At 39.0% G+C, this 23,140-nt stretch overlaps 2 protein-coding genes across 6 annotated transcripts in view; both read left to right on the top strand.

Annotated features, from left to right (window-relative positions):
- Positions 1 to 751: 751 nt before the first annotated feature.
- On the top strand, positions 752 to 7,565 carry hdgfl2 (HDGF like 2). The gene is made up of 16 exons (XM_042005276.1): positions 752 to 1,007; positions 1,456 to 1,532; positions 2,238 to 2,379; positions 2,678 to 2,860; positions 3,266 to 3,385; positions 3,474 to 3,542; positions 3,651 to 3,831; positions 3,990 to 4,074; positions 4,189 to 4,486; positions 4,620 to 4,753; positions 4,856 to 4,923; positions 5,044 to 5,114; positions 5,211 to 5,312; positions 5,952 to 6,108; positions 6,240 to 6,354; positions 6,442 to 7,565. The coding sequence occupies exons 1-16, from the start codon at positions 936 to 938 to the stop codon at positions 6,539 to 6,541; spliced, it is 1,974 nt and encodes a 657-aa protein (XP_041861210.1). The 5' UTR covers positions 752 to 935; the 3' UTR covers positions 6,542 to 7,565.
- Positions 7,566 to 8,758: 1,193 nt separating this feature from the next.
- Positions 8,759 to 23,140, top strand: part of ap3d1 (adaptor related protein complex 3 subunit delta 1) — a 31,085-nt gene continuing 16,703 nt past the window's right edge. For 4 of the 5 annotated variants that reach the window (XM_042005270.1, XM_042005271.1, XM_042005273.1 and 1 more), the window contains exons 1-14: positions 8,760 to 9,098; positions 11,508 to 11,603; positions 13,171 to 13,251; positions 13,510 to 13,590; positions 13,706 to 13,813; positions 13,988 to 14,117; positions 15,222 to 15,361; positions 15,694 to 15,767; positions 15,872 to 15,921; positions 16,593 to 16,642; positions 17,012 to 17,060; positions 19,676 to 19,821; positions 20,264 to 20,412; positions 20,531 to 20,761. In XM_042005270.1, coding sequence (XP_041861204.1) covers positions 9,003 to 9,098; positions 11,508 to 11,603; positions 13,171 to 13,251; positions 13,510 to 13,590; positions 13,706 to 13,813; positions 13,988 to 14,117; positions 15,222 to 15,361; positions 15,694 to 15,767; positions 15,872 to 15,921; positions 16,593 to 16,642; positions 17,012 to 17,060; positions 19,676 to 19,821; positions 20,264 to 20,412; positions 20,531 to 20,761 — 1,481 coding nt within the window. In that variant the 5' untranslated portion in view covers positions 8,760 to 9,002. Of the gene's footprint in view, positions 9,099 to 11,507; positions 11,604 to 13,170; positions 13,252 to 13,509; positions 13,591 to 13,705; positions 13,814 to 13,987; positions 14,118 to 15,221; positions 15,362 to 15,693; positions 15,768 to 15,871; positions 15,922 to 16,592; positions 16,643 to 17,011; positions 17,061 to 19,675; positions 19,822 to 20,263; positions 20,413 to 20,530; positions 20,762 to 23,140 lie in introns of all 5 variants that reach the window. The other variant, XM_042005275.1, reaches the window with a different exon arrangement.

Raw genomic sequence — 23,140 nt, forward strand, 5'->3', positions numbered from 1 at the left:
TTGACCAGAATGATGAGCTGCCAGGACATTGTGGCTATGTATGGTTCTTCCATGTGCTAATGAGGGCCTTGTTTGCTAAATAGATAAAACTGTTAAATTGCCAATATGTTTAGTTTCATTTGACTTCAATCATCCAATCCAATAAACAGCACCATATAAGAGTCAACAGGATAAAAAAAAAAGGTGTTTGACTTTGGCAGAGAAGGTTTGACAAGTTTTTCATGAATGCAGCCCACATACTGAACTCAGCTGCTCATCCTACAAATGCATTTGCCTTACAAATGTGATACCATTTAAAGGGAACTGAACAGGCTTTTGAATGGTATAAGATTTTTTCCCAAAAATTGTTACAACCAAGAAATAATCCACATTTTTTTTATTGAGTTTTATTTGCATGACAACAGAGACAAAGCAATTCAGGTACTTATTAGGGGGGAAAAGACGTCTATAGTTTCTTAGAAATCTGATTTTATTTACATGACCCTTTTTCGTGTTATTCTTCATTTGGTCCATAATTATGTAGAAGCCAAATAACAACATTTAGTTAAGTCATATTTTGTAATCAGCAACAAAATTGACCATTTTTGACTGTTTGAGCAATGCATGATGTTCTCAATAACTCAACCTGTATCCTTTCTTTATCACTAATGAGGTTTTGCTCCCACTAATTGCATGCAAATGATCAAATTTCATGTTTTTTATTTTGAAGCCCGAACGTGATCCCTAAGCGGAAGTACTTGATGCGTTACGTCTATGTTCGCAGCATCGCCTCTTCTCGCGGTAACGTTAGTATCGGTTAGTATGCAGCTAGGTTGCTAGCTAACTCTATCGTTTCCAGGTTTTGTGTCTGCCTGAAAACATCAAACCAAGAGAGACACGGGAAGGCTAGGTATCAAAATTCTTTTTAAAATCAGGCTGCACAGAGAAGCGGGAAAATGCCTCACAACTTTCAGCCAGGAGACTTGGTCTTCGCTAAAATGAAGGGATACCCCCACTGGCCAGCTAGGGTAAGCAAGCAACGTTAACAGCAAACGGAGGGGCGGGAGGGAGGGAGTGCTGCTGTGCATGGGACGCTGGAGAAGATTCTCTGTATATCTTCGCATTATCTAATGAATATCAATAAACAGAAACATAATTTATTGTTGGTTGGCTGGCAGGCAGGCGGCATTATAGGCCCACAGACAGCGTACAGGGGTAACATTTGCATGAGATGCTGCTGGCCTAATCTGCAGGGAGACATTTACCAGCGAAGCTAACGCTGTTATTGTGGAAATGACGTTTCAGATAACTGTGACTTGTTTTCTGTTATACACTCCTTTCTGCATGTGAACATGTATTAGATCTATTCTCATCATTTTGATTTTCATTCATTGTACAGTAATGTTTGAGTCTAAGAAATCCTGTATCATCTAAACTCTGTCTTCGCTTGCTGTTGAACATCCTGCTTGTTTACAGATTGAAGATGTGGCTGATGGAGCAGTGAAGCCCCCACCAAACAAAATCCCAATTTTCTTCTTTGGGACACATGAAACGTGAGTGTCAAATCATCATCTGACATCTGAAGGACTTCCTTTCCAACCCGCTATTTTTATTAGTTATTTTGCTGTTGTTAATGTTTGTGTGTTTTAATTTTTTACTAATCATGTCATGACGGGATGATGATACTTGTGTCAGCCAACACAGATTTAAAAACAATCTGGTGTATTTGATGGACCTATGGTTTGCTGTTGAGTGTGCCATTGAATGTGCATTGTCCTTTCTTGAAGAGAAATAACATTTTGAGAAAGTTTTAAAAGATTTTCTGTTCACTGGTTATAAATGAGTGTAGAAGATAAGATAATTAACCATAATGCATTTTTAAAATTATCATGCAAGGTTTAACTGGCTGTGCACGTTTGTGTGTGTGTGTGTAAAATACACAAGATCAGCAAAACAATGGTTTTGTCTGACACATTTGCTTAATGAAATATCATCCGTGAAATAATCTTGCATACATCACTGTTAAATCCTGTCTGTTTGCGCATCCAATGTGTATCAAAGAGATGTTAACATGTTGAAAGACAATTGCACTATATGAACCCATCACTAGGTGGCACAGTGTGCCGCTCTAAATTACATAGCCAGCATATACCTTCATTAGTACTAGTGTAAACATCGTGTTATTTAGAGAGGATTTTAGACAAAAGCTTGTTTTCAGTTTGCAAAGTTTACCATTTTCCTATTTCTTTATTTCCCAGAGCATTCCTAGCACCAAAGGACCTTTTCCCTTACGAAAAATACAGAGAACGCTATGGAAAGCCCAACAAAAGGAAGGGATTCAATGAAGGTTTATGGGAAATCCAGAATAATCCACATGCCTCCTACAGTGCCCCACCTGTAGTAAGTTGACCCAATATCTGAAAGTATCCATAAATCAAAAAAACTCTTGGGGGTTATTCCAATTGCAGCTATTTGTTTTAAATTCTCATTTCAGTGATATTAACTCTTGTATATCAAAATGTCTTAACCATGATGCCACGAGGTTTAAAACTGGCTGATTACTGTAGTATTCGATTCTGTAGTGTGGACTTTGTTGCCTCTCTTCTGTAATTGTAGGCAAAATGCCATTGTTTTTTTTTTTTTGTCTCTTTTTTTTTCTTTTTTGAGAAATGTATATTGGTCTTCTTGTTTCCTGCAGCCACCTAGTTCATCTGACAGCGACGGCAACGATGCAGGAGGTGGAAGTGATGAGGATGATGAGGATGAGGAGAATGCTACAGTTCCTCCAAAAGCTGATTCAGGTAGCGAGGATGACTCTGATTCTGGGAGCGAAGACAGAGGAAGAGGAGGAGGAATAAAGCGAAAGCCGCAGGCTCCCAAGGTAACAAAGTGTGTCGACATTTGATTTAAATTTCTGTGTAAATTCTTCACTGCTGCAACTGTGCAGCCTGCTCAGTAATTTGACTTGTGATTAACCCTTGTTAGTGGATTGATGAGCTAAATAAGAATGCAGTATGCTTAGTCACATTTATTGGTAGAAAATGCAATGCTTGTGGCCCAATACATGACAGCAACACCAAAGCTACCATGACTGTTATCCTGCATGATTGCATATTGACAATCTGTCATCTTATACAAGAATGTCAACAACAGGCAGCACAAAATAATCTTTGCTAACTCTTTTGGGGGACTGCCCCCCAGTTTGGGAACCACTGTTTTAAGGGAAAATTGACAGGATACATTGTTTGTCTCAATGAAAAATAACTGTTCACTCTTTGTGTTTAAGCGTCCTCCTCCTCCAAAAAAGGCCCGAGGGTCCTCCAGCGATCGAGATGAGGAGAGTGGATCCCCTTCTGAATCAGAGCCTACGCCCTCAGAGTCCGACTCCGGCAAAAACAGTGACCAGGTGAAAGCATATGCATATAATTGCTGAATGACCCAACACCAAACCGCACATAAAGTGTCTGTGCTTAACTTTTCTTTTTCTTCAACAGGATTTTACTCCAGAGAAGAAATCTGGTGGACGAGGTGGAAAGAAAGCAGGAGGCAGAGGAAAGAAGAAGGTAAAACAAAAAAAAAAAAATAGTGTTGTTGGTATATTTTACTATTGTTAAACTTTGTGTCTCCTCCAATCCCATCTTTATTCATTTTTTTTTTGTGTGGTGTTGCAGAAGGCTTCGTCTGACTCGGAGTCAGATTCAGGATCAGAGCCAGAGAAGAAAGTAGTTGACAGCGACTCTGAGGATGAGAAGCCTCGACCAGCTTTGTCTGGCTCAGAATCTCAGTCTGGCTCCAAATCTGAGTCAGATTCTGATCCACCTGCTCGGAAAGGTCCACAGCCCCGCAAGAAAGGTACAGACTTAGTGTGGTTCCTTCACTGGTTGTAGCTTTATCCAAAATCCCAGAGAAATGAGTAGATTGAGATTCAAGGAAAGGGTTGAGTTCCCTCTGTTGCGTATTATTCTGTGCTCAGTAATTCATGCTTGTTGCTCTTTTTTTCTGATGTGTAGAGAAACCTGCACCAAAGCCTCGTGCACGTAAAGCCAAACCTGCCCCGGTAAGACGAGCAGCTTCATCATCCTCCGACAGCGACAGGTAAAGCTCCTCTGCGGCCATATCATTCACCGATTTGTGCACCGTAGATTATTCAGATGCAAATATTATCATGGCATCTTCAAAAGTTTTCATTCTTTATTATATTTTATTTAGTGACAGTGAACCTGATCGCATCAGTGAATGGAAAAAACGGGACGAGGAGCGTCGACGAGAGCTGGAAGAGCGCCGGAAAAAAGAGGAGGCCGAAGAGCTCCGCCGGCTACGTGAGAGAGAGAAAGAGGAAGAGGAGAAAAAGAAAAAGGACAAAGATAGGGGTAAAAAAAAAAGTGACAGTGACAGCAGCAGTAGCTCTGATGAAGGTATAGACGATCACCCACTGAAGAAGTCAAAGAAACCTCCTCCTCCTCCTATCCCTGCGCCATCTGACTCCGATTCTCAACCACCAGCTGAGGTAAATCCGAAATCTGAAAGGAAACATGTCTGTCATCTAACCTGGAAAATGCCTTAGATTACATTCACCTTTATTTAAAGCAATAAGATTTCAGATGGACACTTTCAACATCTTGTACTTTTTCCATTAAAAGGTGAAGAAATCTTCCAAGAAGCTCGACAACCAGAAGAAGGCAAGAGTAAAGAAGGAGAAGGAGAGAAAAGAAAGGAAGGAGAAAGAGCTAAAGGAGAAGAAAGCCAGACGGTCAGAGGAGAAGTCAAGAGCAAGGTGAGTGCACAAAAAGGAGAGCAAACAACAGTAAGCAAACCTCATTAGATGAACTTCATTAAATATTAAAAGACACAGATCACAAGGTTTTCTCCTTCTTAGGTCTAAGCCTGAAAAACCCAAACGCAGACCAGAGAGACTGCCAGAGAAGAAAGTGGAAAAGAAAAAGGGTCAGTTGCACTTACTGTTTCACCTGCAGTGCAACAGATGATCAGTTATTTCCATACACACTCTGTTAATGTTTTAATTTTCACAAGGTAAATTAGTAATTGTTTTTGTGTGACATCCAGAGCCATCACCAGAGGAAAGGTTACAGAAACTCCATACAGATATTAAGTTTGCACTTAAAGTGGACAACCCAGTAAGTTACATAAAATACAGTTTGCCTTCTGCCAGTCTAGTGTTCGTGGCATAGAAACTCTTGTTTCAATGTTTTTTGTGTGTGTGTGTTTTCTAGGACATTGACCGATGTCTAAAAGCACTGGAAGAGCTTGAGACGGTACCAGTCACCAGCCAGATCCTACATAAGAACGCTGAGCTTATTGCCACGCTAAAAAAGGTGCACTCTACTATTTATTGCTTGGTTGTGCTTCATTTTTCAGAGTATGAAGGCAGGAAAACTTTACATAAGCGGAAAATGTGGGAGCAGTTTGGTTCAGAATGTTTCCGCAGCTGTTCACACATCTTTTAGAGCAAGAGAGTTTCTTCTTGAGAAGTGCTCTCACAGCGTGAAATGTGAATGAGTGGGTGCAGAGGAGCAACCTTTACAGCACACCACAAATGCCAGTTGAGGTTTCTTGATTGTTTAGGTGTCAATCAGTTTAGCATGTATTCTGTGGGTTAGCTGTTTTATTAACTTGGTCTCAACCCCTTGTTTTTTTCAGGCATTTTACATTTGCAATTTTTGTGGAAAATGTGAAATATACCATGACATAATGTCATATTTAAAATGATTTTTTTATAAGATTAGGCGGTATATTTTACATAACCTATCAAATATTGTCTTATTTAGACCAAGGGGAAGAGTCCCTACTTTGTTCTGCCTGTATAAATAACCAGTGACTCTGTCAGTATAATGTGATTTTCAGCTGTAAACCTTGGTTTTCTGGTATTCAATGTGAAGTTACCCACTTTAACATAGTTACAGAACATGGTGGCTTTGCATTGCTTAAGTTAGATTTGATTTTGTTATTGACAGATTCGGCGGTATAAAGCCAGCTCTGCAGTCATGGAGAAAGCTAGTGACGTCTACAACAAGTTAAAACTTCGCTTCGTGGGCAAGACAGAGGTGGCAGCTAAACCTAAAGAAGACAACAAGGACCCAGAGAATGATGTGAATGAGACACAAAACACTGGTAAAATGCCTTTCTTTTTCTTTTTTTTTTGAGGGGTGTTAACAATTACTGTATTCATTCATTTATTAAGCTTGGTTTGCTTGTTATGGATGTATGCTTACATAGTGTATATCTAAATTCTACTTTTGTAGAATCCACTCCAGTGAATGGGGAATCAGAGGAGAAGAAAAATGAGACAGAAATGGAGGAAAAACCAAAATCACCTGCACAGGACGAGAACGACAACACAACTTCAAGTCCAAACAGGTGAGCATCACATAAGAAGCAAAGTACAACGTCCTCTGTAGACATGCTGTAATTGTTCTTATTGGTTAATATGTGTTTTCCTTTCAGGCACAGCCCAGACAGCCCAGCCGAGCAACAGACACACACACCTGAGGAAGCGGACAGCTCCATCTCAGCAGAGACAGAACCACCTGCTGTAGAGAGCTGAAAGACTCTATACAACCCCATGCAGCGGACCAAGTGCTAAAAGATGGTGGCCTCTCTTTGACGTCACATAGTGCTCCCGGCCCAACAACATTGCAACACACATCCAGAATTTTCTCCAGCCTCTGTTACGTCAATGTTGATGTTTTGGACGTTTTGTGGTACAGTGATCTCAAACCAGAAAACCCATCCACTGAAATTATTTGGTCCATTGTTTGTCACAAAAAAGAAAAGCTTCTTAGCATGATAGTTTGTGGAGCTGCGCAGACCTATTTTTTTTTGTTTCTGAAATATACTTCTACTTTGGAACAACACAACACCCGTCCTGGATCCTCACCTCAAAATCCTGTTCCTGATTTCTTTGTTCAGTCCAGCACTTGAACTCTTTCATACTGTACGTATATTAAATGATTAGATTTTTTAGCCCCTCTAACCGGACTTTAGACCAAGGTAGTATGAGACAAAACTTCACTGTTTCTTACAGGGAGGTTGTGAAGCTGTTGATCCGTTGCTTTGTGGATTTTGTGCAGCCCTTACATCTGTTCGCTTCATTTTATAAAGCCTGCCAAACATCACGAAGGCCTCCTGTCTGTGTGTATGGCATTGTGAGACTGGTAAAGTAATATGTGTGGGACTTTTATGTTAAATACTTTTTTAATTATCTGGTTTAGATCCAGTTAAATCTGAAATGTAAAGAGTCACTTAAAACTGATTTCCAGCTGAGGTGCACCTACTTTTTTTTTATTGCCTTGTTTTCATATGATTACAGTTTTGTCTAAAATAATTGCTGTGGAGTTAAACACCTTGCACTCTCTCCTTTCTAGTGTCTGCTTTCACTAACTTCCATAATGAAGTGAATAACAATACAGACTGAAAACTGCCCCTAAAAAGCTATTGAGATCTCATGTAGCTGCAGCCTATTATGACATTTTCTTGTCATGTGCATACAACACGTGTTTTTAGTGCTATGTAAATTGGTAAAGCGTTTCTATTACTTAGTTGAGACTTGAATAAAAATCTCAGCATGGTCTTGTTTCTCTCATTTCCTGCTGAATAAAACTTTCCTTGAATTCAAAGTCCAACTGTACAACATTTTAATGGAATATTTGGATATTTGGAGTTTCACATGTTACATGAACAAACAGGATTTTTGTTATATATTTAAAATATATATATTTTAAGCACTTTCATTTTTATTATAAATTTATTTCCTATATTTGGTTCATTGGTAAATAGATACATATTATTAAAAATGCAAATGCAGAAATGATGATAATGTTCCTAAAGTTAATTTCTAAAATAACCTTTAAAACCCTGAGATTCCCCTGTTTGGGAATGTTGAAAACAGATAGGCAAACTATACCTAAATGACCATTTTGGAGAAATCGTCTGTACTAAAATCTCTTATTTTGTTCTATTTTATAGTTGTCATTTGCAGAGATAATGTTCATATAGCACATTCATCCTGAAAGTGTTCTTTTTTCCGTTTTTCATTTGTTTTTTGTTGTTTTGAGGCAATCTTGCATTTTTCATTAATGCTACGAGCATCTTCATTTATTCCTCCCTAGTAACACATATAATGACATTTATTTATCTTAAAAAAGAAAGAAAAACATCTCTCTTTACTGTGCCTACAAAAGTATTCAAATAGACCTTGTTTTTGCAGATACTGGAGCAGAGGTGTAAAACTACACACGTCTCAAAGGGTTAATAGTTTTTCCCCTAAAATAAATCTGCACTTATATTGTTTTTAATATACAACTCCCCATATTTATTTATTTTTCATTTATTTATTAATCCATTTATTTTTTCATTAATTTCGGTGACAGCTTTCACTATTAAGGTATAAAAGAAAAATGAACAAATATAACAAAATATAAACTCGAGCTTTGAACCTTACTATAATAGGATTTATTTTGTTTAGTAACATTTAGCGACTTGGGTTAATTAAATCCTCATTTCCGTATTTCATTTTTAAAATTTCATATTTAAAATTTACTGAAAATTGCAGATGTTATACCACCAATACTCTGAGTGTTTAATTGTAATATTTACTATTTAAAATATAATTATGAGCACTTATAGTCTCTTTTTGACAGAATGACGTTATTATGAAATAGTGGGTGTCAGACAGCAGATTATTCCTCTGATGTAGGGGGGCACTAGACCTTTAATTCCACCGATTCCCACATGAGAATCTCGCATTATACTCCAGTCAGCTGACTTTAGACGCCATTTTGTCAGCCATTTCCTACACTGATCCATTGCCAGCGTCTCTGCATATCTCAGGACACCCCGTCTGGCCTCAGCAGCTTCATCTGCCCGGGCTCGGTAAACAGCAGCAGACCCTGCACACGCGAAACCAGGGTGGATGAGAGACAGTCCAGCGGGTCGGTCGGCACCCACTAGACCTCTACAAGGCGCCTGGCCCCGCAGGACAGAAGCGGTACAAGTCACAGACAGACATGGCTTTGAAGATTGTCAAAGGGAGCATCGATCGGATGTTCGATAAAAATCTTCAGGATTTAGTACGTGGCATCAGGAATCACAAGGAAGATGAGGTAACAACGACCACTCGCTGTCACCTTGAACATTTTAATCCTGACATTAATCAACCACGTTAAAGTCAAACCACACAGCCTTCACCGTTAAACCGTGACTAGCTAACTAATGTTTAAAGCTAACTCGGGGTAAGTTAACGTTAGCCCAGCTAGCGGTTAACTAGGCAGCTGGTTCCAGACAGTAATAAACGCTGTTGACTGACGTTTGCTTAATGACAGACCGCTGGATTTAAGCTGTTATTGAGTTTGAAGAGTAATATTATTCCAGGTTTATAGCAAGGAGAAGTATTTCATATAACTGACAGCTAGCTAAAAGCCAGTTAGAGGAAGCAGATGGCAAGGAATCACAGTTTACCAGGAAATCGCTCTTTAGCATATATTAGGTCAAACTAAAGATGTTGAAGGATTACTGATCTGGCCTAAGGCACGGGTTAATTAAGGGAACCGAGGGTCCAATAGTGTAGTTGAGGTGTAGGGGCCTTATACATACTTTTCTAGGGAGGGCAATTGTTGACCCGTAGCTATGCAATTTTGGGAGGACTCTTGCTACTCAACCACTGGTTAGTTGATCATTTTATGTCCTTTTTGTGCCGTGTTTAGTCTTTGTATTTAATGGATGCAATAATATCATGGCTGACATGAACAAATTTACAAATAAGTCACAGTTTTAATTAGCTAATACAAAATTAACTCATCTGCATGTAGCTGTATCTTAAATTTACATGTAATAAGTAAACTTGCTACTTCTATTTTAACATCCCATGAGCAGCTGATGATCTCATCCATGTCACAGCTCTGTTGGAGATGACAAGCTCCTCAGCATCAGAGCTGAATGGTAGCAGAGCAGGAGGGGCCATCAGAGGGCGCTGTTTGGGTCAGGCATGTTTTCAAACCTGACACCAATTTGTTCTCTAATGAGGCTTGTGCTGGTCGTGTCTAACCTTGCTGTAAAAATGCTATGTTGAAGTGGGGATGAAGTGAAGTCTTGCATTGCAGTGCACACCTGCTATAAGTTGTCCAAGTGTGAAATACAGATGTATCGTGTCTAATCTGATACCAGCTTTTGGGTGTGATCTCTTGGACAGATTTGTCCAGGAGTAACTTGCGTTGAAGCAGGACCTGAAACAGCAGGTCTAACCAGCAGTGTGTTTGCAAATATACTTGTTTGTATTTGGGAAGTGAAAAAACAAGCACTTTGATCAGCTGAGTTTTTAGGCGATCTACACTTGATCTCCTGATTCAGTGTATGGTTCTTCACCGTGCGTCAGCAGTAACCCAACCTGGGCTGTCTAGATTAGGTGGTGGTTGCCCAGTCAACAATGGATAGTTTGCTGAAATATTAATACTCTGTGTGTGTACTCCCGAGTATGTGTTGACCTCTTTTCCTGGCCAGCCCACATTTTCTCATGCTCTCTATTTGTTTTTCGTGTGTGTGTGGAGAGTTTTGCACCATTCATTCATTCACCCTCTCCCACACCTTTTGGAACAGAAGACAAATTTAAGATAGCTGCAAGAATGTCTTGAGTGCAGTTCAGTAAGATGACTTGTAGACACTTTAGAGCTGTCTGTCCTCTTAAAATAAAGGGTGTAGCACTAGTTTGCAATGAATAATAATTTGGAAATGACAGGCCCTTCAGCATACACTAGATTTTCCTTATTGGCTTAGCATCAAGTGTTTCAGTTATTTCAATAGGTTTTGAATTGGTAATTGAAGAAGATTGCGATTGGGAAGTGTATGTGGTGATAGTATGTCAGAAACGTCCCTGCCTGCTCTCTCTACTTCTATAAGCTACATTTTCTCCTGGAGCAGCAGAACTCAGTCCACCCCGCCTCCCCTCCTCCTGTCACTGTGCTGTCTCATGACCGCTCACACATGACCATCACACTCTCACACCCTACGTAGCTATATGTGTGTTTGTTTTGCAAGATTGCTCCTTTTAACAATGGTTGACTGATTTCATGTTTCAAAGGTCCAACTCTACACACTCTCCTCCACTGAATAAAATGCACTCACTGTATCTAATGTTTCAGAAGTCATGTATTATAGCTGCATTTCTCTTTTTTATTCAGACATAATGCTACAGAAAATGCAAATTAGTTCAGATATTTTGTGGGGCATCCCTAACCTTTATACCTACATGACACAACTTAATGCTAATACAGTACTGTGTTTTTTACAATGATTACTTAAGTTTTACATATGAATCTGTGCCCTCCTTAAGGCTATACTGGAAGTATTAGTAGCAAAAAGGCAAACTCATTTAGTTCCCCCTCTGCTGATTAGATATCAAGTTCTACCAGGATTTCCAGCTTGTTTCTGGTGCTCAGTAGCAGCCCACCACTGTGGATGCAACTCTGCCTAATCTGATCTTATGTCTGTTGTTTGTCCTCCCTTTTGTCTGCCCTCAGGCCAAGTACATCTCCACATGCATTGACGAGATCAAACAGGAGCTCAAGCAAGACAACATCGCTGTCAAAGCCAATGCTGTGTGCAAGCTCACCTACGTAAGATGTCTTGTTTTCTCTGGCTCTGCCTGTCCCAGTTGCTATGTACATACAGTCATGCATTTACAGAGGATTCATCGTACGTCTTGTCAATTTAAGCTGGCCTGTGCTTCTTGTGGGAAAAATATCAAGGCTTTTCTGCTGCTAATAAATGCAGTATTAAAAACAGAGAAGCACCTTTGATTGGATGATTAGTAGCCCGCATGGTCATTTTAAATTGTCTGGAGCTCCAGTTTACACACAGAATGCAGGTTTGCTCATTTAATGCAAATATCACAACCACATACAGATTGTCGGTTTTGAAGCTTGTTACCAGAAGATAAGAGGACACAAAGCCACAGTCTGTTCTGAAGTTGTAGTTAATTTGTGCTAAACACACAAGAGCATAGACTGAGCCCACACAACAGTACTGTTTGCCTTTCTCCCCTAAGGCATGGCGTATACTTTACCTGCTTCAAGATATCCACAGATTTAAATTTTCTGGATCAATGGCTCATCGACAAACTGGTGTTGAGTTGCAAACAATACCCCCCCACCACCCCCGCATTAAGCTAGACATGGAGGCACATGGCAGTTTTTATTGAAACAAGCCAATCCTTCTTCCAGGATGGCATTAGTCTGAGTGTCCAGTAAGCTGTGAGACAAGTGGACACACACAATCTATAAAGTGCAGCTCCAAAAAGAGCAGAGCAGTGGCCTTTTTGTTCTGTCATGTTAGATAAAGTGGGATATGCTGCAGTTTATTTTCAGAAAAAAGATCCATCCAGTAACCTTGAGTGCCTAACTTTGAGATTTGTTTGAGTGACAGTGAGGGAAAAATCCTCCAACCTATCAAAGATTTGTGGAATAATTTCAGCCATTGCTGCATTATGAAAAATGTTTTGTAATGACAATTATATTTGTTTGAAAATGTTCTGAAATTGGAATAAACTTTGTGTGAAATGTTAACTGAATCTGTGGTCAAAGTAAAAAGTAATGATGGCGAAAACAAATTATTGGTTCACGTTCTTGTTTACTGGTAATGTACCTTATATTCTGAGTCTTTCTAAATGTTTAAGCCAGCAAGGCTTAAACTGTTTGTCTTCTACTGATGTAAATTCATCACATTCACTTTAAATGTGGGGTCTCTTGTTGATATGCATACAAAACTCTGTCTGGTTGTTATGAATGTTGCTGGAACAGCATAAAGATTTCAGTCTTGAATACAAAAAGAGAATGATATTTAATCACATCCCACTGTTTCTGCAGAAGCTTTTATCAGCTTGTATACTACAGAAGTAACCTGTTAGCCATGCAATACATTTTACCAAACAGGCACAAAACAACATGAATATTATGGTTTATAGCTAAAAATAAAACGGTGAGATCCAGCAAACAGCTGTAAGTGAACAAAGCGATGTTCAAATTCTACTCAAATGTAGTCAGTCGTTCTATTCGTAGTATATATGCTCATTTGAGTTGAGATGTTTGGCTTCAGTTCAAATCAGTTTGTTTCTCCCTGCTCTGCTGGGGTAGTTTTGATCCCCTCCTAATTTTATACACAGTCTGTATCTCTTTGTTTTTACAGCTTCAGATGCTGGGCTATGATGTCAGCTGGGCTGCGTTCAACATCGTTGAAGTCATGAGTTCTTCAAAGTTCACGTACAAGGTATAACTAGAATGACACTTTTCTTTTGTTTAACAGTGCAGGGCTCAGTATGCACCAAAGTTGGAATCAGCTAGAAAATAGTAGTTGACAAACCTGGGATATTTAGAGAAGTTCAAGATAAGTTTTAGACTCAGGTAAGGCCTTCACATAAAAACTTACAACAGTTTAACCAGGAATACCTGCAGCACGTTACTATGATAAGATGAAAATGTTTGTGGTATTATAATGTGTTTATCATGCATGCTTTTCCTCCGGCAGAGGATCGGCTACTTGGCTGCCTCGCAGTGCTTTCATGAGAGCACAGATGTCATCATGCTGACAACCAATCAGATCCGAAAGGTCAGGGATGCTCTTTTCTTTTGTACATCCTGTGATTATTTTTAGATTCACCTTTCTCTCAACCAACCTTTTATTTCCTGTTGACTTTATTTATTTTTTACCAATTCTCTTCCAGGATCTAAGTAGTCCCAACCAATACGACACAGGTGTTGCCCTCACAGGTCTTTCTTGTTTTGTGACCCCTGACCTGGCTCGGGACCTTGCTAATGACATCATGACACTGGTGCGTCTTGTTGAATATATAAGGTTTACCCCCAGGGCTTATTTTTTTGGAATCATTCATTTTTCTAGCCTGTTGTTTACCTTTTTATTATTATTTTTTTTTAGTTTTGCAAATAAAAGATGTTACGTTTGATCCCAAGTGTCTCCACTGATTTAGTTGTTGATCTTTTTTTAGATGTCTCACACTAAACCCTACATCAGGAAGAAAGCTGTGCTGATCATGTACAAGGTGTTTTTGAAGTACCCAGAGTCCCTGCGCCCTGCTTTCCCCAGGCTCAAGGAGAAACTGGAGGACCCTGACCCAGGTATCAAGAAACCCAATGTATCCAGTTAGTTACAGCATCAATTCAGTTTTTTGTCATGTTAGAAAGATGTTTTTTTTTTTTTTCTTTTTTTTTTTTTTTTTGCTCTAGGAATCTTGGTTCCACCTTTGATTCAGAAAATTGCATACAACCCAAAGCAAAGTAAATCATATATGCAGTTGCAGCTCCTGGGGACAGCCATATTCTGTCACCTATGAATTATTCAGCAAGGAAGAATATGAGATAGGAGACTGCTTGGGCTAAAGCTAAAGGCACACAGACCATAGCAGCTACATCTGAAATATAAAGCAGTTCCAGTCAGCTAAGATGATGACGGGTATTTGCAAAGGATAAAACAGAAGTATACAAGTGAAGATGCGTAGCTGCTTTAACACAGATAGTGGCGTGGAATTAACATTTATAAACATTAAAGCATGTGGATGTACCAAAATACTGACTGATGAGAGTTCCAAGTCCCTAAAACCATGGCAGAAAGATTATTTTTTGTTTTTTTTTTTGTTTTTTAGAATGGTAAAGCATGCAAAGCCATGCAGCCTTGTATTTTGGCTAAGTGACACAGAAAAAATACCTGTGGTGAATGACCAAAATTTCTTCAGAAATTTGTGCAAACACTGATGTCTGTCATGCAGAGGAACAGGGAGCCCATCACCAAACACGCTTTTCAGGAATTAAGGTTTTGAGTTTCCATAATGAAAGGTGCAATACCGTTCCTTGCATCAGGTTCCCATTATGCTGTCTGTATCTGAAAAGGCAATTTAAACCTTTTTAAATTTTAATGCAAGAGAAAATACCTTACTGTTCAACAAAGTAATGCAAAATCATTTGACATTGAAGTGATGATGTACAGGTGATACTCGCACTGCTGTTACTGTAGTAACCAGTGGAGTCATAAATTATTAACTTTATGAGTTTAAACTTAGTAGTTCAAGATTCTCTAAGGGCTCTATGATGGGAGCCTCTCTGTATTTAGTTTGTGAGGAAAGTATTCGGGTAATTACATAGTATTATTTGGAAAATCTTTTTTTTTTTTTTTTTTTTTTTTATTTAATGTTTTTATTCCTGCTTGATGCACTTTTTTGCTTTTAGGCGTCCAGTCAGCAGCAGTCAATGTTATCTGTGAGCTAGCCAGGAGAAACCCCAAGAACTACCTGTCGTTGGCTCCACTGTTCTTCAAACTGATGACGTCTTCTACTAATAACTGGGTTCTCATTAAGATCATCAAGCTGGTAAGTTGGTAGGATGCAGGACGCTACTTCTATGAACTAAGAAATTAGTTTAAAAGTATCAATATTTGAATTGTTTTTGCTATTTTTTGTTGTTTCAATATGTTTCAGTTAACTTTGCAAGAAGTTATATTTTGAGACTTGAAAATGAAGCATCCACCATGAAAGGGGAACCCATTCTTATTCTTTTAGTCGGATTGTATAGAAATCCAACTGTCTGTAGTTCATGTTCAAGTTCACCTCCTTATGTTGTTTCCACAAAGAAAAATAAATATTCGTTGTAGCTCCAGTAAAAATCATGACTTTTTTTTTTTTTTTTTTCTTTTGTAATATAGTTTGGGGCCCTAACCCCACTGGAGCCGCGGTTGGGGAAAAAGCTTATCGAACCTCTGACAAACCTAATCCACAGGTGAGATGAACTTCTCAATCATATTACCTTAGATAGTAAAAGATTATGTGATGAATGCATCAGTAATAATCTGCCCTTTGTTTCACCCCTGTCCTCTCTCGCAGTACCTCTGCCATGTCTCTGCTGTATGAATGTGTCAACACTGTAATCGCAGGTCAGTACCGGGAATCTGTGGGGAGCAGAGTGGACTCACTTATTTCAGTCTGATTACTTCGGAGCTCAACACAAGTTTTGGAATATGAATCATAATGTAGAACAGGGGTGGCCAACATCGGTCCTTGAGAGCCACAATCCTGCAGGTTTTCCATGTATCCCTGCAACAACACACCTGACTCAAATTAAATGGATTCAACAGCCTATAAGGATTTGCACAATGACTCATTAGTTTGAGTCAGGTGTGTCGGTGCAGGGATGCATGGAAAACCTGCAGGATTGTGGCTCTCGAGGACCGACGTTGGCCAGCCCTGATGTAGAATTTGTAATGACTTAAAAAATAATTCTATTTATTTCAGTGTATGGCATGTAAACTTTATTGTGTGCAAATTCTCCTTTTTTGCTTCCAGGTGTTGAAATAAGCTCATGATATTGATCAAAAAAGTAATACTTTTTAGCAGGATTTCCTTTTTCTTAATCTTGCTTTCTTTTAAAATATTGAATTAAAATCACAAATTGACTCATTTACATGTGATTTAAAATTGTTCTTTTTTTGTTATACCAAAAGTTTTATAGGACTTTTAAGTAATTTTTAATGCAAATTATACATGTATTTACTTAAAATATTTGGTTTATGTTTTTATCAAATTGTCTGTTTGTCATGTATTGCAGTGCTGATCTCTTTGTCCTCTGGGATGCCCAACCACAGTGCTAGTATCCAGGTAGGCTTCCAAGTTCCTGTCCTCCCTGCACATTCACATAGATAGATGCTGATTGTAACCCTTTCCACTCCAGTTAAATAATAATGCATGCTGTCTGATCAGACGTATGTTGAGCAGAAACACAGCGGCTGAGGAATTCACATTTTTGCTTTCAGCCAACATCTTAATAATGCACAAAAATGTAACTTTGCACTCAGTTAGGGCCCATTTCCTCATTTTAACTTTGGTGCTTTGAAATGCGCTCGTATGACAGTATTGAAACTGGTGTGGAAAGGTTTAAAATGGTGTTAATGGGTCTGCCCTTCTCCCCCTCTGTTTTTCTCCTGCTCTTTCTTTCTCTCTCTCTCTCTCTCTCTCTCTCTCCTCCAGCTCTGTGTGCAGAAACTGCGAATCCTCATAGAAGACTCGGACCAGAACTGTGAGCCCTCTGTCAATGCCTGCAGTGTGTCATTTTCTCATTGTCTGCGTGTTTCTGACTGTGGAACAGTCCATCCTTTTAGACAACAATAACGTAGACCCCCTGACTCTGGATAACTCGAACGTTATTACCTCTTCACCCTGAATGAGGAGCCCAGCTTGGAATTCTGTTGCACTTAAGCCATTCAGCCCTTTCTCACCGAAAGCCAGAGTATGATAGAGAAAAATGAACAACTTGCAGTTGCACTTCTTTTTTGCCAGATTGTTGTTTCAATCTGAAATGACTAAAACCTGCCGGTATGCTATTATCAAATTTCAGGCTTTGCTCTATAAATGCATCTCCTTGTCCATCCAGTTGGAGCTCACATTGCTGTATCCAGCCATTCGAGTTATCTGGACCTAGATAGCTGTGTGTTTGTGCAGTAGACAGTAGACTTATGTCATACATAGAGCAGACTATAATGTAGTTGAAGGTTTTGTTTGTGCTGTTGTTGCACTTCTTGTTGGGTTTTATGAGGTGCTTTTTAAAACTTTTTTTAAGCTCTGGTCAGTTCAAATTAGGTTGGCACAGAGCCTAAAATATTTGTTCTAAATGGAAAAACTAGATGCCCCTCCTCTGAACCAGAATCAAGAGTGGTCATGTACTGAATGTATAAAAAAGAAAAGCTCCCTGCCTGGGGATTAAACTAGTTCTCTGTTGATTGGAAAGCAGAAATAGTTTTGCTTTAGGTGCAAAATGAAATATGACAATATGAAATTTGAATTGAGGTGGCTAAATGAAAGGTTATTGGCAAGCTTACATTATAAAGCTTAAGGTTCTTGATGCATCGCTGGTGACTAAAAGAGGAAAATGAGGCAAAGTTTTCCTTTTTGGCAAAGCAGGGGCAGTTTTTAATTAATCAGACTAGACATTAAAATAAGGAAAGTATCATAATGGGAAACAATTAAGAAAATACTTCTCACTTCATGGTGCAGGATTTTTTCTACCTGTAGTGAACATTTGAGGTTTTTTTTCTTTTCTTTAACTCATTACTGTACTGCTGATGTAATTTTACCGAAGTTTAGAAGATTTAAAAAGTGGTTTTCCGTCTTGCATCCCTGGTAATTTCTATAAATTATTCACAGGACAGTTTAGCTTTGCCTCACTACAAGGTCACCACTGCACATGTTTATTGATTCAGGAAGCTGAGAGGCATTAGTCTCTGCCAGATTAGATGATAGACAGAATGCCATCTTCAGCAGATTTCTGAATTTTTAAAACCCCTTTGGTGAAGATCTACGGGGTTACGATGAAGGATGAAGCCAAGCAAAACAAAGCAACCACGTCCTCTGTGTGTATGTGTGTGTGTATTTGTCCTTTCCATCGTGCTGTGTGTTGCATGTTTTGTGTTTTCTTTCTTTTCCCATGTTTTGTTTTATTTCCACACTATAGATTATTTAAGTTAAGGAATATTTAGGTCGTATTAGGGCTGGGCGGTTTACTGAATTTTTAATTTACACGTTTAATTGTTTAATCAAGATCAGAAACCAAACAATACAGTTTATACCAACAAATGTCATACTGTGTGTGTTGCCTGTAAAACTACCTGTGTTAATGGCTGAAGGGAATTTATAAAATTAACAGCCATCCTAACATGAAGTGGCTTCTTGGATAAATTATGGCAAAATTCAGAGGATTATTGTTGTCAGAACTGTAAACACCTTCTTCCTCACCTCTGCTTGTCTGCTCTCTATTACCTGGGGGGGAAACAAAAACCCAGATTTTTTTTTTTACTGGTTAACTTACAGTCAGAGTTTAAAGGAAATGGTCAACACTCAGTTATATTTGTCAAACCACGTGTTGTTACAAGCCTTAAATGTGAAATCTAAAGCAGCAGAGCTCTGTGGGGCGAACCCTCTGTTTCTGTCTCTGAGAGACATCACATTGATCCCTCCCCTCTTAATACACTCCCACATGCTCAAAGTGCAGTCGTGGAAATAATTCTTGTCGGATTACAACATTGTCAACTAGATTTAACAACTTATAGACCTTCAAACCCTTAAAGCATTTTTTTTATCTTCGAAAAAAGTGCTTCCCAACAAAGAAGCAGTCCTTTGAAGATGGTGTAATTACATTACTTTCTGTGTAAGATGATCCTTCTCTGTTTCTCTGCTTCAGCACAGTTGAGTGAGGACAACAGGAGCAGCATGACATATTTGTGACATTGTTTTAAATTGAACATTTGGCTTATTTGATAAAAACTATCAGCACATATTGTAAATCACTATTCATTTTGGAAACATTGGCATGTTCATATCGCCCAGCCCAAATTATATAAGTTATTGTTTATATAGAGGTAAATACTAATAATCAGTGAAGCATAGACTGAACTTTTCTTTATTCTGGAAACCTTTGATCTCCAAAATGAACAGATTCTCTACAACCAGATTTTGTACTTGCTTTGTTTAAGATTTAAGAATGATTATGTGCAGATAAACTGAGTTCTTCTCAATACATCTAATGATACATAGTGATGCAAGAGTTGGGTATAATTTAAGACATGGAGATCTGAGGATTGCATTGTAGATCTTTTGTACATTATGCTGAGGCCATATGTCTGTTCTGTCCTTACGAAGTGAAATACCTGGGCCTGCTGGCTATGTCTAAGATCCTGAAGACCCATCCCAAGTCGGTGCAGTCTCATAAAGACCTCATCCTCCAGTGTCTGGATGACAAGGATGAATCCATTCGTCTCAGAGCCCTGGACCTGTTGTATGGCATGGTATGGTAACAATTATCATTATCAGTTAAAGCAAACTGTCTGCCTTTTAAATAATTCAGGGAAACCACACTTTTGCTGTAGCTGCTTGGTTTGTTTTTACAAGCAGACTTTTATCAGTTCAGGGCTGTAAGACAGGTTTGTAAGGAAAGAACAGCAGCTGTCCAAAGTGGCAAATGGTAGTTCATCTTTAACAGATTATGGTTGGTTGTTACTATAATGGATTATTTGGGATTTAAGAGTTTTCATTTAAAGGTGTTTTCATACAATCAAGAAAATAACACTTAAATAAAATCTTGCATTTTCTATATAGAAATAATTGGGATTGTTACGTCTATTTGAAGATACATCACAGTTTTGGCTTTTTCTGAGTTAACATAGGTTTTAGTAACTAAGAGTTTAAATTCATGCTTTCCATTTTGTGTTTGGCTTTTACTCTTCTCAGGTATCAAAGAAGAACTTAATGGAGATTGTAAAGAAGTTGATGCTGCACGTTGACAAAGCAGAAGGCACCACCTACAGAGATGAGCTGCTCACCAAGATCATCGACATCTGCAGCCAGAGCAACTACCAATACATTACCAACTTTGAATGGTCAGTCCATGTCCTCACTGTGGTTTTCTTGTTACTCTTTAAGTTTTTGTTTATTGTCTTTGGAGGCTTTCCCAGTCAGTGAATGAGAAATCACCTCCTCTCCATATCTGCCCGACAGGTACATCAGCATCCTGGTGGAGCTGACTCGATTAGAGGGCACGCGACACGGCCACCTCATTGCCTCCCAGATGCTGGATGTGGCTATTCGGGTTAAAGCTATCCGGGTCTTTGCTGTTGCCCAGATGGCCACACTGCTGGATAACGCCCACTTGTTGACTGGAAACATGCAGCGAAATGGCATCTGTGAAGTGCTGTATGCAGCAGCCTGGATCTGCGGCGAGTTTTCAGAGTGAGTTTATTTCTCCAGTTGGGATGCAATATGTGGGAATGGGTTCTTCTATCCAGCTAATTTTTTGTTACAGTGGGACAAAAACATGATTTATAAAGATGTGTGACCAACAACTCTCTTTGCATGTTTCACATTCTCTGTTAGTGTCTTTGCCTTTTTCTAGGTGGAAAAAGGGAAAATAATTTTTTGATAAGTTAAGGACTTGGCCTCAGCTTTACTCAAAGTATTAGTGTCCTTTGACCACTTAGATTATGTGTTATATAGAATCAGTGATAGGTATGATAAATCTTGTAATGTTTATATAACTAAAGCATAGCTGCCCATTGAGAAGCGAAAACAACTTGGGGATTGGTTCAGTGTGGGCGTATATATAAAAATATGGGCTGGTCAACCTGAAAGTCAATTACAGCTCGTCAGATGATCCTAAATGACATTAAGAATCAGCTGTTCTGGAAATGATGAAGCTACATCATTATAAGTCATATCCTTCTGTAATGAAGAACATAACCAGCTTGTAGGTACATTTTAGGTTTCCTTCATCCTAACAAACTACTTGAATAAGATTTTGATTTGTGATTTGAGAGAATTTGGAGCTGACCAACAAATTCTGAACTGAATTCAGGTTTGATTAAATGCCTCTCTTCTAACTGAGGCTGCTTACACACATGTCCTGAAATGTTCTAAAGATATTACAGAGCAATACAGTGAGAGAAAACAAATGTCTACAGCATTTTCTCTAGATGTCTCACAGAATTTTTCCACCTGCCTCTTTTTAAAATCTCCTGTGAGACGATGTGTTGAATGTAGCCGTGAATATGTTGGAGCGTTTGCTGCTACAAAGCAAATTGTTGATGTGTGCAAGCTGGTGAAAGTTGCTATATCATTCTTGATTTTACTTACCCGCTTTCTGCTTCCCATTTGCTATCATGTGTTCACTTAGATAAATGTGTTATTAATATCAACATGATTGTGGTCGTCAGGAAGCCTCACTTGTTATTTTTAAAGTGCTGTAAAAAAAAGAAAAACGTAGCTGTTGCCACAGTCTGGTCCCCCCAATAAAAAAAATCTATACAGATACTCACCTGTAGATACAGTGCCTTGAAAAAGTATTCATACTCGAACTTTTTCACATTTTGTGACCTTACAATTAAAAACTTGAATATATTTTGTTGATATTTTATGTGATATATTACTCACAGTATAAATACACCTGTTCTGTGGTTTGTTAAAGAACAGCAGCATCATGAAGACCAACGAACTCATCAGTCAGGTCAGGGGTAAAGTTGTAGAGAATTTAAAGCAGGGTTAGGTTATAAAAGAAACATCCCAAGCTTTAAACATTTCAAGAAGCACCGTTCAATCTATCATCCAAAGATGGAAGAAGTATGGCACAACTGCAAACCTACCAAGACATAGCCGTCCACCTAAACTGACAGAGCGAGCAAGGAGAGCACTGAGAAGCAGCAGAGAGGCCCTTGGTCACTCTGCAGAAATCTACAGCTCAGATAGGAGAATCCGTCCACAGGACAACTATAAGCCATGCATTCCACAAATCTGGCCTTTGTGGAAGAGTGGCAAGAAGAAAGCCATTGTTAAACAAAAGGCATAAGAAGTCCCGTTTGCAGTTTGCCACAAACCATGTAGGGCACACTGCAAATATGTGGAAGAAGGTGCTTTGATCAGATGAGTCCAAAAATTGAACTTTTTGGCCTAAATGCAAAGCTCTATGTGTGGCAGAAGACTGCCCATCACCCTAAACACGCCATCCCTACTGTGAAACATGGTGGTGGCAGCATCATGCTGTGGGGATGTTTTTCTTCAGCAGGGACAGGGAACCTGGTCAGAGTTGATGGGAAGATGCCTGGAGTTAAATACAGGGCAATCTTGGAAGAAAACCTGTTGCAGACAGTGACCCTAAACACAAAGCCCGAGATACAATGGAATGGTTTAGATCAGTGTTTCTCAATCCAGGTCCTCAGGACCCACTGCCCTGCATGTCTTAGATGTGATCCTACTCACACACCTGATTCAGATTAATCAACTTGCTAATCAAGTTCTTTGCAAGCCTGTTAACGAGCCATTCATTTCATTCAGGTGTGTTAAAGTAGGGTTACCTCTAAAACATGCAGGGCAGTGGGTCCTGAGGACCGGGATTGAGAAACACTGGTTTAGATCTAAGAATATCATGTGTTAGAATGGCCACGTCAAAGTCCAGACCTAAATCCCATTGAGCAGCTGTAGCAAGACTTGAAAATTGCTGTTTACAGACGCTCTCCATCCAATCTGGCTGAGCTTGAGCTATTTTGCAAAGAAGAATGGGCAAAAATGTCAGTATCTAGATGTGCAAAGCTGGTGGAAACATACCCCAAAACCCTGCAG

The sequence above is a fragment of the Melanotaenia boesemani genome, chromosome 14, assembly GCF_017639745.1.
Source record: "Melanotaenia boesemani isolate fMelBoe1 chromosome 14, fMelBoe1.pri, whole genome shotgun sequence".
In the NCBI taxonomy this organism is placed as follows: domain Eukaryota; kingdom Metazoa; phylum Chordata; class Actinopteri; order Atheriniformes; family Melanotaeniidae; genus Melanotaenia; species Melanotaenia boesemani.